Genomic DNA, 16498 nt, shown 5'->3' with positions numbered 1-16498 from the left:
TTAATCATAGAATTTTACAAATATCTGGAATATCAGATATTATATAAGAGCTCGACAAAAACTTAACTGTATCTTTATGAGTCTTGAGAAAGTCTCCGGTGCGGCATCTATTCACACATGACAAGAGAACAGTAAAATGATGTAATAAATAAACTTGTGGCGTAAATTATTAAGTCGGTACTGACATTTACTGAAAAATATGTACAATGCAACATCAACACCATTTACGGGCTTTGAATCTCATAACTTCTAAGGAAGCAGCTTTGATTTTGTATTAAGTTTTTTTTGACGTAAACAATGTTGCTAGTTTTATTCAATATGTAACTACTTTATTTTAAAAACGTGGATAGTATTTTTTTAAACTATATTGACAACTATATGTGTAACTAGTTGTCGCCCGCGGATTTTCTCGTGTGTTGGGGGTTTATAAAACCACGTTTATAGCATAGCGGTTTATGAAGTTATTTGATGTTGCTAATGAAAATACATAAATAAAACAATTAATTTTATTTGAACTAAAAGAAGCTTAATGTAATTAATCTAACATCATATTGTCTAATATTGAAGTACGAATAACTCAAAATCCTCTGATCGTTTTTATCGATAAAAAAATCAATAAAGTCTGTACAATAAATATTATCTAGATAAAGTGTCCGCGGATTTTCTCGTGTGGTAGGGGTCTTTCGAGTCTAAGCTTCACACCAAAATTCGTCAAGTCCGTGGTTAGGCCAAAAAGCGACAGACAACTGACAGCAGAGTTATTTTTGAATTTATAATATTAGTATAGATTATATTTATACTGAACACAGGAAAAAATAACATTTTTAAGTAAGTAAATACAATATATTTAGCAACGTTCGTTAAATACTTGTTGAGACTTGAGTTGTACAAAGCAAAAGTTATATTTATACGCAATGACCAATTAATATTTAAGAGCCATTCTAGATAAGTATGTTCAAATATTGTGCTATGCGTACAATGCAAGTTAAATGCGAAGGTGTTTAAAATTGTATTTTAAACACTTGGATTAAGATATATTTTTGTTTGATCGAATAAACCTGTTGCTGTGTGACCGGAAACTAACATGCGTGCGAACGCTCCGGGCCTTATAATGAATCAAGCAATATTTGTCTCACTCATTGGCGCCTGCGACTTTAAAGAGTACGTCCAATTGTAGTAATTCGTGATTTATATTTATTATAATCAAAATGTAGTACAAACTGTTAAAGGTATAAATATTTTTAATCTGTGGTCGTTAATTATTATGTCACAATATAATAAAATATTGTTATATTATGAATTTGTAATGATAGATTATGGCCGTAAAATAAAACGCATGAAATTTTTATTGTTGTTTTTTAAAACTTTTTAGGTTAAATTATGATTTAAAATTAGTAATTATTTTTGGTTGTATAAATTAAGATATAGTACGATCGTCTAAAAAAAGTAATTTTGAAATAGTAATTTATATATCCAAATTTAATTATAGAGCTCGTTGTTATTAATGAATAAGGTAGCAATTAAATAAAAGTACTTATACGTACATTTTATGACTTTAATTAAGTCGCTACTAAATCATGAACAGTTACTATACAATGTCAGAATGGCTAATTGTGCATTGTAAATATATTCAAAATATTTTCCCATCAAGTGCGAGTATGCGTAGATGTCGTGCTAGATGTCGGAATGTCATTAACATAACGCCCGAGGGTACGAGCCGTCGATTGCATAAGGCAATAAATACACCACAAAGACAACTCGTAGCTACAAGACAGTAGACACCTATACAGATTTTTAAGTAATTCACTCAAGCCCGAGATGCATATTAAATACTAACTACACACATTAGAATTTAAAATTGAATAGAATATATTAAGATAATATATTTATGTATTTTTTGTCTGTGGTTTAATTCGTTTAAGGTTATCAATAATGTTAAGATAAGATTGTAAAAGTGTTGCGTCGCTCACAGCTCGTGCGACTTCTATGATCTTGCGATGAATGGTCGTTGACCGCGCACGCGCCCTACGTTAACCACAATTTAAGCCTAGATTCACTGTTTAAGATATTACTTTTGATTGAAGACGATTTCATTTTCTAGGTCGACGAAATAAAAAATTAACGTGATACCGATACCCAATGTCTAATACAATTTTATTTAGACTATTTTATAAAAAAATAATTGAATAACGCTTTAATATGGACGAGTATATATATTCTTGTAATAATAGTTTAAAATCTATATTATATAACGGAGAACATTGAGTAATTATACGCTATAGTCTAAGATACTAACAATCTGATTTATCTACTTTTTTGTGTTAGCTTGTTTATTAAGTAGAGTTATAGCGTCACGCTTCGGACCTCAGGTATGGTGCAGTAATCAGTAGGCAAATACTTACCATGGATGTATTAGTTATACGATATTATAGGTAATAAAGCTCCTCTAGGTTCTATAAGTTTTATATGTTGAGACATTTGCTTTATAAATGTGTACTCTATAAATAGTGTACCTTGACCTATTATTTATCAAGACGTCGGTGACACTGAGATTAGGCTACGCATAGAGAAGAGTTGCGTTACTCACGATGCGCGTGCTCCCGCGCAACTTCCCGCTTGCAATAAATGGTCGTTGACCGCACACGCGCCCTGCTCTACCATTACCTCGAATTTATGCTAGGAAGAAGTTAGGTCTTCTTTAACTGATAACGATAACATCTTATTTACTATGAAATATAAATAACTTCTTGTCAGTATTGCACTATAAGTTCAAGTACTTAATATAATTGTAAAGTTTTCTTAGCAAAACCGTTTCAATTATGTCCCAGTAAAACAGTTATATTTGATTAAGGAAATAATATTTGTTTACGCATTAAAAGTGACAAAAAAATCAACGGTATTTAGGTACTTACTTCACTATTTCTTCGATAAAAACTTCATAATAACCTTCCATCAAATCCGAATGGAAACGTAATCTCAATTAAACACGTTTCTTATCCGTAAATTCATAACAATGTAATTCGTGTTCTGACACAGCACTTGGTATTGTTAGGAAAGGTGCGAACTTTTGCGTTTAGTGTGTCAAAGTTCAGCTTGACCGTTAGGTGTGTAGTCAAGTTCCCAGAAGAGAAAATCTGAGACATCTTTCCTATTAATCAAAATTTAATCGGAAATTATGTTTAAGCGCATATTAATTGTGCATCAATGACATTAATACACAACAAAAACTATAATTTCACCGGTTCAACACAAAGCTTCCATTGATTATTTTGCATTGTGTTTTAAAATAGCGTACGTAAAATGTTAATCTGCAATATTTTTTTTTATAAATCAACAAAATTTAATCAACGTAAAGAATACTTTTAAGTATATTTTGTAACGTTTTTGAACTTCCATTTAACGATATTACTATTAATGTTATTTTTTTACTAAAGACACGAAAATGAAGAAAAGCTAATCTTATATTTACGCTTTACATGCTAGTCGCCAATAGTTACTGGCGACTTTTGATTTGTGATTTGGATGAAATTTTACATTTATATAGGCCATATATCAAATTGACAAAGGCTACAATTTTTATTTATTTTATGTGTTTTAGTCATAACATAACGATACGCCAGTCTCTAATAATCTATACATTTAACACCACAGACTATATTCGATTCTAATTATGTCACGTCCCTATAAGGTTAAAGTTGTCTGCTTATCTTTAGTACCTCACGCTATAGGAATCGGCCATAGGGAACAAGATATTGCGGGATACAAACGATCATAGTAGAAAGGTAGATGGCCCTGCGCGTATCTTAACTCTGACAATGACAGTGAACCGATAGCATCGTATCATTAACGTCCTTTAGAAAAGCATTCTTCTACAAATAGTATTATCTGAAACACTTTACAATTTATAAATAAAATATAGTTTTCTTTCGATTTTCATTACACAGCGATTGCTTTTCCATTATTTACAGTGATTTACTTTTTCTTTATATTATTAGGTTCGTCTCGACACAACTGATTGGATCGTGCTGCGAAAATTACACTTTCTTGTTCTTTGATAACAACATAATAACTCGTGAAATTATTGAATAGGAGTCTACTCTACCTTCATTAGGTAGTTGCTACTGACTTTAATAAGGGCTTATTATAATACACGAAAAAATAAACTATTACGTAATCACAACGTTACATTTTTTTTATTTATCTAATGTCCAATAACTTTTTAAATATATTTTGTGATTTTTTCAAGCACAGATAAATAAAATAATTAATCTAAGATTTCATCGAAATGATTAATACTATCATCACCTACTTTTGATATAAAATATAATTATTGTATTCATACCTTTTTACAATCACAATTTTACTTAAAATCATTTAATTATAATCTTGAATGTTTTCGTTCGTTGTTTAAGATAACCTCTATCTTAAGAGTATTGAATGTCAAGTTAATACAGTATCAATATCGCCGTTCCCCAGAGACCCACGCGCGTCTCCCCGAGACTACCCCGTCTAGACTACCCGTATCAACTTATCTAATTTTAAACGTTCGCAAACGAGGTGCTTTTAACATTTGTGAGCACGCATTTTTCGAAGGACGTTTAAAATTGTTAACTTTCACAATTTCATTCACATGTATAATTCTAACAAAAACGTTTAAATGAGAAAAGTTTCAGACTTTCACCCTAAAAATTTATTATTGTTCGTGTTATGAGAAATAACAATTGTCATTGTGACAAAACGTGTTTGTATAAATCATTGTTGTTGAATTCAAATTATGTTTACATGGAGAACATTATTTTTACTATTATGTATTTGAAATTATAAGATGTTTTTATTAAAGTACATAGGCTCGATTGTACTATTTTCATGTATAAATATATTAACATAGTCATCATTTACATTTTTAATAAAAAAACATTAAAATGACGACTGCACAAATCATGACAGCGTGGAATGGTAGAAAGAACGCTAGCATCAATTCCCCGTTGAATCGTAATGCCGATTCTCTGAGCAAAAAATGAACAAGCCTGACACCAGTGCTTGCTTCTATATTTCGAAATACCTTTAGAAATACACATACATTTTTGTTATGAATGAAATATAAATTGTTGAAAGATCATAGGATTACAAAAGGTCGAGAAGTACCTACTTTATACGTATACGAATATTTTATTCAATTATTGGAGCTTTTGACCGGTCAATGTTATGAAAACACGTCAAGGGTTCGTCTCCCTACTTTTGGAAACTAATCTTCGTGCCGATCCGAGTAACGATTTAGTATAGACATTATAATTGAGTATTACAGTTAATACTTTTCTATTAGAGGCTTCTTTGAAACATTTTCGATGTTGTTAGGGGAATTCGTACAAGCAATGTTTCTTAAGAATTAAATCTATTGTATGGGATTACAAATCTGATTTCCTTAAAGTTAAAGTTTTTTTCTTAGTGAATTTATGTGGTGTTAAATACTTTTACGACATAACAATATATATAGGCATTTGATATTTTTTTATGTTATAATAGTATTTAAACACACTTGACACTAAATTAATGATATAAAGTCATAAACTAAATACTTATTTAGTTTATGACTTTATATCATTAATTTAACAACAAAAATAAAGCAAGATCATTTTGTAGAAATAATTAATTTGCGATGTCAATGTCGAGTGTAACAATTGTCCCCATAAACGAACGCGTGTTCGACCATTGGGATTATTTGCTAAGTTATAGAAATTCTGCGCGTATTTCGGACAGTGATTTATAAAGGGGGTGTGCCACCCTCACAAGGGGCACGCACTGGCCACCGCAATATCGCAAACATTGATTTCTGAAATCGAGAGAAAAATCTATCCGAAAATCGTAAGTCCAATTAATTGCAAGTTTACGTTTACAAAACAATTAAATCATAAGCTAATATTACGACAAATACCTTATAAATGCAATTTTGAAATTACTTAATTTTTAACTATTACAGCTTTAGAAAAAATATTCTATTTTCAAATGTACTCTTTTCTGCTATCTGTATTTCTTGACTAAGCAACTTTGTTATCTGTCATGCGATTGTGCAATTAAATTACAAAAATTTCCGTTATGCTTTTATTCATGTTAACATCTTCTTTTGTGTGGGAACTAACTGTGTTAATTAATGAAGGCTATCCTGATTAGTTTTTCTCTTGTCCGGAGTAAGTGGGTCGTGTGTTGGTCAGATGTTAAAGCGGATAAGGTGCCAGCTCGGATTGGCCGTAACGAGTTTTTTGCGAGCGGTCTTGTATCTGCGATATGCTGACATCGCCTGTCATTTTATAATTGAATTAAACGCTGATATGGCAAATGTGTTGTACCAATTATTATGATTCGCAAACATTTGGCTATTATTTTAATTTGAACATCTTTATAATGGATCATCTCTTGACAGGTACAAGTGGAACGATATATGTACGAGGCTGTCTCAGTGTAACTTATTGAGTCCATATTTTCGGGACAAGCCGTTATAGAAATTAGTAACCATTTTTTTTATAAGTGAAAAATGTAAATACCAAATTATCTAGTCAATATAATAATGTAAGGTAGAATATAAATTGGAGTCAAAAATGTCATTGTTGTTGTTATGTCTTATTCTTTTATTGTTTTTTTTTCTGTGTAAAGTAATTCGTTCAATTTATTGCTGGCAATCGTCATTTAAAACATTTATTTATTTTATAAGAAAAGAGCTTAATTCTATAATTATTATAAAAATATATGCATACGTCAAGTAAACAAATCGATAGCTGGAACTTCCAGGCGCTTCGTATATGGATCGATAGGGCAAACAGGGTCGCAGGCACACCTACCTGACCACGCAACGGTACTGCTATGACCAGCCAATTCACCAGCATACCAAGACTTGATTTAATGCTTCTAAGCCTCGGGTCAACTTACCATAAAGGTGCCTGGATTTATTGAATCGGAGAACATATTGCACTTCAGCATTCAAACGGTAAACCAACCACTGTATGCTGCGAACGCAAATTAAAGTGCATTTTGTATCTTTTAATATAAATAAAACTTTAATTAAAAAAAGGTGATCAAATATATTACCGTATATTGACAAAATAAACTAATTTTGTAATTTTTAAAGTTTGTTATTTATGCGCAAATGTTTTTGTTATTATTATATATAGAATTTATGTTCTTGTAAAATTGTGTACCTATTACAATTAGTATGGATAGATGAGCAGAATACACCTCCTCACGACTTTATTAAATTTCATGCCCTCAATCCAAAGGTCGTCTGGAAGAGATCGCTCTATCAGCGATTAAATTATTATTTGTACGATATTTTATTTCTGTTTTCTTTTATTGCAAATAACATTACAGAGATATGTATATCGATTATGTGATTACCTTAAACATTCATACAAATTTTTAACGTAAATTTATAAGTATAAACAATTTTTTTCTATGTCTCTGCGTTACGAACATTTGAAAAGAAATTAAATTATATGTTCTATGTTATTTGCACATAGATATGAAGGGCGATTAATTAAAACGATAGAATAAATTTATAAATATGTTACATAAATATTAATACACCGCGATATATACATACAAAACTTTAACACAAACATATAAATATATATGGTCAACGCTCATACTATTTTTTAAACCGATTTGGATAAATCTAAAAGATATTGAAGTCGAATTGATTATAATGTGTCACGTTTACACGACCTATTGTGTGTTGATCAAATTCTTTTTATGGCATTCTAACGTTTTCTTTGATTGATTTATAATGGAATTGGATCAACAATTAAACGATCTTTGTATCGCGTATCGGGTATAGAGATGTTCGACTTATACGATTAACTTATACGGCGATGAACAAATTTACTATAATGCCGTTATAATGTGTTTTCGAAATTGACTCTATACGTAAACGTTTAGTGCTTCGAATGAAATGAAATAGAAAATTATTCTTGTAATAACTTACATTACAACTACATATATTGATAATATTTTGTACAACAATAATTTAGTAGGTTATAAGTATTTATTGCGAAATAAAAGACTGTTAATTAAATATATGAAAGTGTTTTGATAAGGTTTTCAAAGATGTAAATGTTGTATTAGATTTGTATTGTTTGTTGCAGGACAGGCGCTCCTTTTAAGTAACTTGCCTTGTTTTACCATAACTTATTATACGTAGGTAGTCCCGGATTATCTATATATGCTATGTATGTGGCCATCCCGCCTTGTGCCCCCACGGCCCAAAAGTTAAGTAAGCGAAATCAAAGTAGTGAAATCCAAATCCAATATACATATATAATATGTATATTGGATTTCGATTATGTGAAGTTTATATGATGTATTTTGCTAGATATTAGATATATATATTTTGGTTTTTATAGTAAAATATTATATGCTATTCAATGATTTTAATATTGTATTTTTTTAGCAGCATATTTAGACCTATGTTTTTTTTACAAATATCAAAATTTGCACGCGCTCTATATACTGAATTTGTTTAAACGACAATTTGTAGACAAATATGGATAAACTTTAAGTTGCTGCTGATAGTATCGATTTGATGTTTCGTAAGAAGGTATGAGTAATCCTATTGTGGAGCCAGGCTATAGTGGAAGTCTTAAAACGCACGAGTTTGATTACACACAAATAAACTTCGATGACAAAAACTAGCATCTTTAGCAATAATTTTATCTAGATGATATTGCTTTTAAGTGAACGTAAACTTTAAAATGAAAAGTCATGCAAACGTGTGATTAACAAATCAACGAGTTTGACGCAAAAAATATATTTCCGGAGATGAATATCGACAAGAAGTCACGATTTTCGTCATATAATCTCTACTTTCACAGAAAATATTTTGCAGTATTTTCGGTAAAGTCAATAAATAACATCTTTATCTTTTTGTAAAAGCCATCCGACTCGGACAGCTTGATTTCACTTAATCTATTGTAGATAACATTTAATAACTTTTCTTATTTTATTTATTGGATGATATAATGTTTTAAACTTAACAAATCTTTTGTGCAAGTTAAAATCCAACGGAATGCATTTTGACGAAGTATACTTATATTAAAAAAATACAACTTGATTGAAATTCATCGTGATTGCTTTCGTATTTTCTAAATTTTATCGTAGATTTATTAACCAAAAACGAGGACGCAAGCCTTGTATTGTTTTTTTGCAGATCAGATCCGTATTGTTCGTCCGTTGTTCTCTAACTGTGCTAACTATCATTCGCGAATCACAAACAATGAAAAAGGAATTGGCGATGGCGCTATCGTTCCGAACCGTAATAGATCAATAAATTGAGTTTATTTTTAATCTTGATATGCAAATTAATTATTGTTAAATAAAAATATAAAATAACAATTTTATATTTTTATAAAAAATGACAAAAAGTTTTAAAATGACGTGTATTCGTATATACTATTTAAAAAAAAAAAACAATTTTGTAATTCCTGTCATTATATATTATATTTTATTAGTTCCTATGAGTAGGAATATTTCTCCACAACATAATCCTATTGAATTCAATAATTTATGTTAAATTTCAGTTTACGTAGTCCCGCAGGCAACTTCAATCATTGATTTGTAAATAGTCAAAATAATGTTTTGTTTGAAATTATCTTTTTTGTTTGAACGCTTAAAGTTGAAAATAAAACAACTATTTAAGTAAAGCCTGTTAGCTTTAGTAATGGACCTTTCTCGGGAAAGATGTATACAGTAAACAAACATTACGTGTAAGACAATCACAAGCTTCAATAGCGAAAATAATACCGAGCGGTGTTAACCACAACAGCGTTTGCTAAGTACAGTGGGTACATATAGGGATGTATACGTACCATGAAGGTTTCATGTACCTGGTCTTAGCTTACGTTTTTTTTTTTTATAAATAATGTTTAAAAAATAAAAACGCATATAGGTATTTAAATATATCCTTTATAATTTTTAATGCATTACATGTGAGGAATTTACAATATATATAAAATAAAGAAGGAACTTGGTTATTAAATTTACGTTAATATAATTTGCATATTAATAAATCTATTGATAATGGAATTATTAATATGCAAGAAAATCAGTTCAAATGTGTCTAAAGGCCGGTCTAATGGAGATGCTTTCGCAGCATCAAAGACTGTAGCAATAAAAACAGATCGCGTAGGTAATTGAGCACCCTCCCGACATTCCCTGATTGCACGCTCGACAATTCCCACGCCTATGTCCATCCTCATAGCGCATTTCTTATATAACCTTAATCAAAATTCTGTAAAGTAGGTGTGCTATTACACCGTCAATAATGACGTGGAAGGTGATATAATTACTACTACGATCCGTCGCGGTGTCGGATCCTCTATCGGTGTAATACGAAATTTTACGGAATTTATATGCTTCGTTGTAGTGTCATTTCTTTATGAATCGACTAATGGAATAGTTGAGGATAAAAAATCTTTTCGATAAGTAAAAAGAAAGCTTTTGCATGTACGAGATAAAAGTTTTTATCGGGTATGATTATTTTTAGAAAAGTAACAAACATACTTATGTAGGTGCGATGGAGTATTTCACATAAAAAAACTGTTCTTTGAAAAAGTCGACATAAAAAGTTGTATTAATCACATCGTACAACAGTATTTGACGTATTCAGATCAGGTATGCAAAGATTTTCTCATTGTTCTTAATATTGCACGTAACAAATAAAAGTTATTAAGTAAAGAATTGATATGTGTGATCATTGTATACCGATAGTGGCAATATGAAAAAGAGAATTATGAATATTATTCAGTTAGTAATTCTAACAAAAAAAAAAACAAAAATGATTACAAAGTTTCATTTGTAAAAAAGAACAAACGTCGCAAACAAACGTCGGGTAAAACACAGGTTCCGAGAGAGCACTAAATGTAAGTTTGAAGTAACTCCTTGAGCTCGCTCGCGTGTTCGAGGATTCTTCCAGTAATCTTACGGTTATGAATAGGAATCATGTGAAGCAGAGCTAGTAATTGGGTGCACCCGAGCGGCGCAAGTAATTGATATGTCAGTCTAGCGGTTCTTCAGCGCTGTATGCTTATCTACGCCCTTCGATATAGATATAATATGCTGATCAAAACTATAAGCGTATTATTACGCCAAACTGCTTTAATGCTTCCGGCTAATACCAAATGAATTATTTAAGATGTAATACTGTATTAAATAAATAGGTACAGTTAGTAAATTAGTTAAGGTAATGTTACTAAGCGTTTAGTCATTGCTACATTATCGTAACTAATCCGTGGCCATTATAAACCAACTAGTAAGGTTAACTTTACTTGATTTACCTGTCAAGTGTGTAATTTAGTGAATGCGTGTTTTTAATCGTATGCATTAGTACAATTTTTATTTCATTAGATATACTAACGGCTACTCTGTTTACGTAAACTTTTTGTGGAAGTTGTTTTAAATATTTTAAATTCTTTATTATTTAATTTGAAGCTATTAAGTTTTATTACAATTGAATAAGTATTGTTATAGAGGCACAAAAAATATTTTTAAGTTCATTTGAAGTAGAGAGACAGCCTGCCTGAAACAGCCTCGCTGTAACTACGATGTTTTAAAGCCATGTCTAAAGATAAAGAACGTACTCTTAAGGGAAGACTTTGACGTCCGTGCGTTGAGTTAAAAAAATGTTTACAACATTAAATTTTCTTTCATAACATTGTTTTCATTTGTCTTGTAGCAAGATAACATTTCAAAAAGCAATGTATTATATGTTCATTTGTTTTTACAAAAATATTATTTGCAGTTATAAAAATTCAGCGAATTCATATTTATTCCACTATCGTTTATAAGAAAAACATAATCAAAATAAATAAGAGTTGGCCGATGTTGCAACTTGTAAAAAATATTATAAATAAGATTGTTATGCCGATTTTATGTTTCATTTAATCTTGAAAATTTCATCACTATTCTAAAGTGCTTGTAAATTCGACTTGATAAACTATGTTAATTTTAATATCTATTATAATAAATTTTAGGCTAAATGTTAACAGTTTGTTTGAATTTATTATAAGTATCTTTTTATATATTCAGTCAGATAGGGATAGATTCTTGGAATATTTTAACAACTTACCAAAATATTCATAATGACGAGCCATTGCAAAAGCATAAGAAATCTAGACTTTTTATGCATTGTCCTAGAGAAACACTGCAGCTTTTAAATAAGTGGTTCTTTTATGTTATGGTGTACGAATTGCGCGATCGTCGTTCCCGCCAAACGGTTATGAGCCGGGTGTACACGAGTGTATTGTGACGGCTTGCCCGCTAAACTGAAGGAGTAAGCACCGTGAGAGCTTCGCGAACCGTCTCTGAATGGCCCACTCTACGGAGGGAGAAATGGCGGGAGGGACGTTCTTGTAGGGGAAACCGCGTCAACCGCCTCCGGTAATTCACTAAGAAAAGTTATTTTTTGATTGCCTCAAAGGGTCTTCGGGGTACCTATAGAAAGTGAAAACGATTTTGGCGATGTTTTCTTACGATACTACATTTTAAATAAATGAAATTTAATTAAAATATTTATATCGCAAGTTATTTGTTTTATTTTATTCCCCAATGTATTTCGACCTTGAATTTTGCAAATTAAGTATTGGATTGTCATCTTCGTTGTCTTTTTAATTGTTTCATCTAAGTGTTTTGCGACCAATCAAATTTAATTATTATCTCAATTCTCATAGCAATTGTGCAAAATGAAAAAAATCTTTTATCATAATATCACAGTAATGGATGCCTTCGTGCAACTTTTGATATAATAATATTATGGGTTCGCGTTGCGAATAAAAAAATAGTATTTACTTTTTTTATAAGATTTTTAGATTTCTAAAACGTCTGCAGAAATATCGGCGATAACAATTAACTTATATGTATTAGTCACAGCAATCGTTACAATATTTAAAAATATCAAGAAAAAAACTTGAGCTATAAAATAGTACGATTAATTATGACTCTGTATCGATCGTTATACTGAGTAAATGTATACACTAATAAAAAAATATATTATTTGATGTCCTTACATGTTAGTTCAGGTTCCTACCACACATATTACGCAAGTACGCAAAATTAGAACGTTATATATTTTATTGGAGCTGAAATGGGCCAGTGGTTAGAGCGCGCGTATCTTAACCGATGGTTACTGGTTCAAACCTAGGCAATGAATGTATGAATGCTTCACTATGAATATGTGCTTAATTTTAGTTTATAATTCATCTTGTGCTCGGCGGTGAAGGAAAACATCTAGAGGAAATCTATATGTGTCCAATTTCATCGAAATTCTACAACATATGTAATCTACCAACCTGCATTGGAACAGCGTGGTGGAATATATTCCAAACCTTCTCCTAAATGGAAGCGGATGCCTTATCTCAGCAGGGGGAAATTTACAGGTTATAATTATATATTTATATGTATTATTTATGTTTTATAATTTACTTTACTTTTTATTCTATTAATTTACAGAAATGTTAGGAATCCTTCTAACATTTTAAATGGGAAAGTTTGGGTGGGTGGATGTTTATTTCGCAATTAAGTTAAAACGATTAAAAAGATTTGGTCGAGATCTGGCAAGGATTTTACTCTGGAATACCACATTGGCTTCTTATTTATCTTTGCAAGAGATAAAAATATTGGCCCTGGTTAACAAATATATATCTACACATAATATTTACAGTACGGTGGAAGGGGCAAAGGCTATGACATAGTAAGGTATATGTCGCTTGAGTTTAGTAATAATCAAGATACAGCGTAAATACTTATTGAACAAAACTGAAATCTTAATAGTGATAATTTAATTACACGAAGTTTCATGTACGAAGATGTAATGTTATACCTTTGTCAACATTCGCATGAGAAGCTTTCATTTTGATTATTTCGTTTCCGATAACATAAATAATAAAATCTACAACATAAAAGCAAAAGTATCATTTTCTACGTAGGGAAAGTACAGACAAAATGACATGGTGTTTTGTTTTTTAATCATATTTATTTATTTAATTGTCTTGTAATTAGTCTCAATCGTTTTTGGTGATCTTTATTTTATTGTTAAAAATGTAACTAATCACAAAAACCATGCTATCCTTATAGTAAGGACAAAATGACTGGCTAATTCTTAAGCACACAGTTCACAAATAAATCGTTTGTGGTCTTCTTTGGGACATCAACACATGACGCATGAGCCCAGAGGAAACAAGAAATACATCGTAACCAACTTTATACTTCTTTCCAGATAGAGCCTTTTAGTCATTCCTTCCCTGCAAGTTTCTTGTCCTTGTTGAAGGGGTAATCGAAAGCACTTTTTTCGGCTAGTTCAAAGGCAAGCTTAGTTCATTGATTTTAATAGAAATAATTACAAATAACTTAGTAGAAAATAGGCGAAAACCAATCTGTAGAATAAACTTTTGAAGGCGCGAAACACGTTTGAAAGGGTTACTGCGATAGGACTGTGACAATGGCGCACAAAATCTCACAGGATATTAAATATGGTTCCTATTACATGTTATATATTTCCCTTTACAGTCCCAGAGATGTATCTAAAACTCGCCAGTTTTTAAATAAGGTGACTATGTCATTTTATTCATAGATATCATTTTGTCCGTTTTTCCCTTACCTATTTTGATCCTAAAACTTTACAACGCATACATAATGACGTAACAATGATGCCAATTTTTCACGTATAGCAAGAAAGCAAATAGATCATTTATTCGTAAGTATCTTTACCAATAAACATTGGGAATCACGGGATCAAAGACGTTATGTTATTGAGCTTGTAATTTCACTGGTTCAATCACATTTCAAACTAGAACACAGCAATGTAAAGTATTGCGGTTTGGCGGTAAAATAACAGGTGAGATGGGTCATTCATCCAGACGGGCTAAAAATATATGTTGGATTAGTATTTTTTGCATATAGAAAAACATAAAACTTGTAATATACTAGTAGGACGGGACGTCAAGACTTCACGCGAGTTTTTTTTATAAACGAAAATATAATTAATAATACACAGTATCGATTCAAGCTATCTAACAAACAGCTTCCGGGCTGTGCATACCAATACATCTCCAATTAGTTCTTTTCTCACGTGGACCTACCAACTTGAAGTCAAATTAATACTCAATTTAAAATTACAATTAAATTTAACGCTACCAAAGCTTCGGTATGGAATGTAGATTTTACTGAGAAGAACCTAGGTTTACCTGCTATTTGCTGAAAGTCAGTTATATAGATTACTAAATACAATCGAATTATTTTAATATCCTGTATGGTAAACAACTTATTTAGCATACCACATTTTTCTATAATCTATATGCTAGAAGCATAGGGAATAATTCGCCTTATCAGTAATTCTTTTTCAATGCGTAATTACTTATTATAATTGACTTCCCGGAGGCGGAAACCTAGTGTTACAAGTTTTATCAATAAGAATAGTATTTAGTAAATAAGTATGTAGTAATAGTCTATCTAAGTCATTGTCTTTGATTAGTGTTTATCAAAACGGTACAGATATCATTAGAGGGTGTGAATTATTCGTTATCAATAATTATAGTTTTATATTTTTATAGATAACTATATTAAAGAAAGTACTGTATTATTAATAAGTGTATTATTTTATGTTGCGTATGCGTTGTTTTGAAAGTGTTTGACGAAGGTCAGTATCGATAATTTCCTTTCCGAATATGTTGACGCCAATATCTTAATAACAAATAACATATCATTAAACTGTGAACTATAGTAAATTCGAAAACAAACAAACATAAAATCATTTTTTAATAAAATATATAATGTTTTTTGATAATGTCATGAAATCTAATCAAAATAATATTAAAGAAAAAAGCAAATTCTATATATATACTAATTTAATAGTTTGTTTCCCATAAAATATTACCCGACAGGTAAGATACATTTTCAAATAATTCAAGTAGGTGAAGCAAAATGCACCGAAAAGGCAAAATAAATGCAACAAAAACTATATTTATTTTTTATAAAATCCACTGGATGTGCATCTCACCATACAAGTATTTGTATGTATAAAACGTGATAAATATTTGGAATTGCTCAAACCACATAAAAGCTTTATTTTTTTCAAAAATTTTAACCAGTGCATTTTAGCGGTGGATTTTTTTTTAATTTAAGAGGAAAATAATTTGAAATATTTTTGTGATGGAGCCGTGATTCGATATATTATTATGGAAAAAAATAATAATATGTTTTGTAATGGTAGTTAATTAATAATTTATATTATGTCTCTCCGTCCATATTATTTTTGACACTTAACATATGTGAACGACTTGTTGTACAGGCTGATAAGTTGAAATTACTATTTTTTACTATAGAAAATAAGTATACCTATCTACGTTAGTTTCATTATCGGTAGGTAGGTACTTATAAAACGTTCGTGTATAGGTTTACGTTATCATGGAATTTAAAAAATAATTTTCAAAGTAAATTAGTATTCGTTAATATATCGATAGCA

General features: G+C 30.5%; 1 protein-coding gene across 2 annotated transcripts in view; it reads right to left on the bottom strand.

Annotated features, from left to right (window-relative positions):
* The window catches only part of LOC124533782, a 36601-nt gene extending 24249 nt beyond the window's left edge, over positions 1-12352 (bottom strand). For both annotated transcript variants that reach the window (XM_047109292.1, XM_047109293.1), the window contains exon 1: positions 12110-12352. In XM_047109292.1, the coding sequence (XP_046965248.1) occupies positions 12110-12169 (60 nt within the window). In that variant the 5' untranslated portion in view covers positions 12170-12352. The remainder of the gene's footprint in view (positions 1-12109) is intronic.
* Positions 12353-16498: the final 4146 nt, after the last annotated feature.

The sequence above is a fragment of the Vanessa cardui genome, chromosome 11 (genome assembly GCF_905220365.1).
Source record: "Vanessa cardui chromosome 11, ilVanCard2.1, whole genome shotgun sequence".
In the NCBI taxonomy this organism is placed as follows: Eukaryota; Metazoa; Arthropoda; class Insecta; order Lepidoptera; family Nymphalidae; genus Vanessa; species Vanessa cardui.
This window is presented reverse-complemented; position numbering and strand designations above follow the sequence as displayed.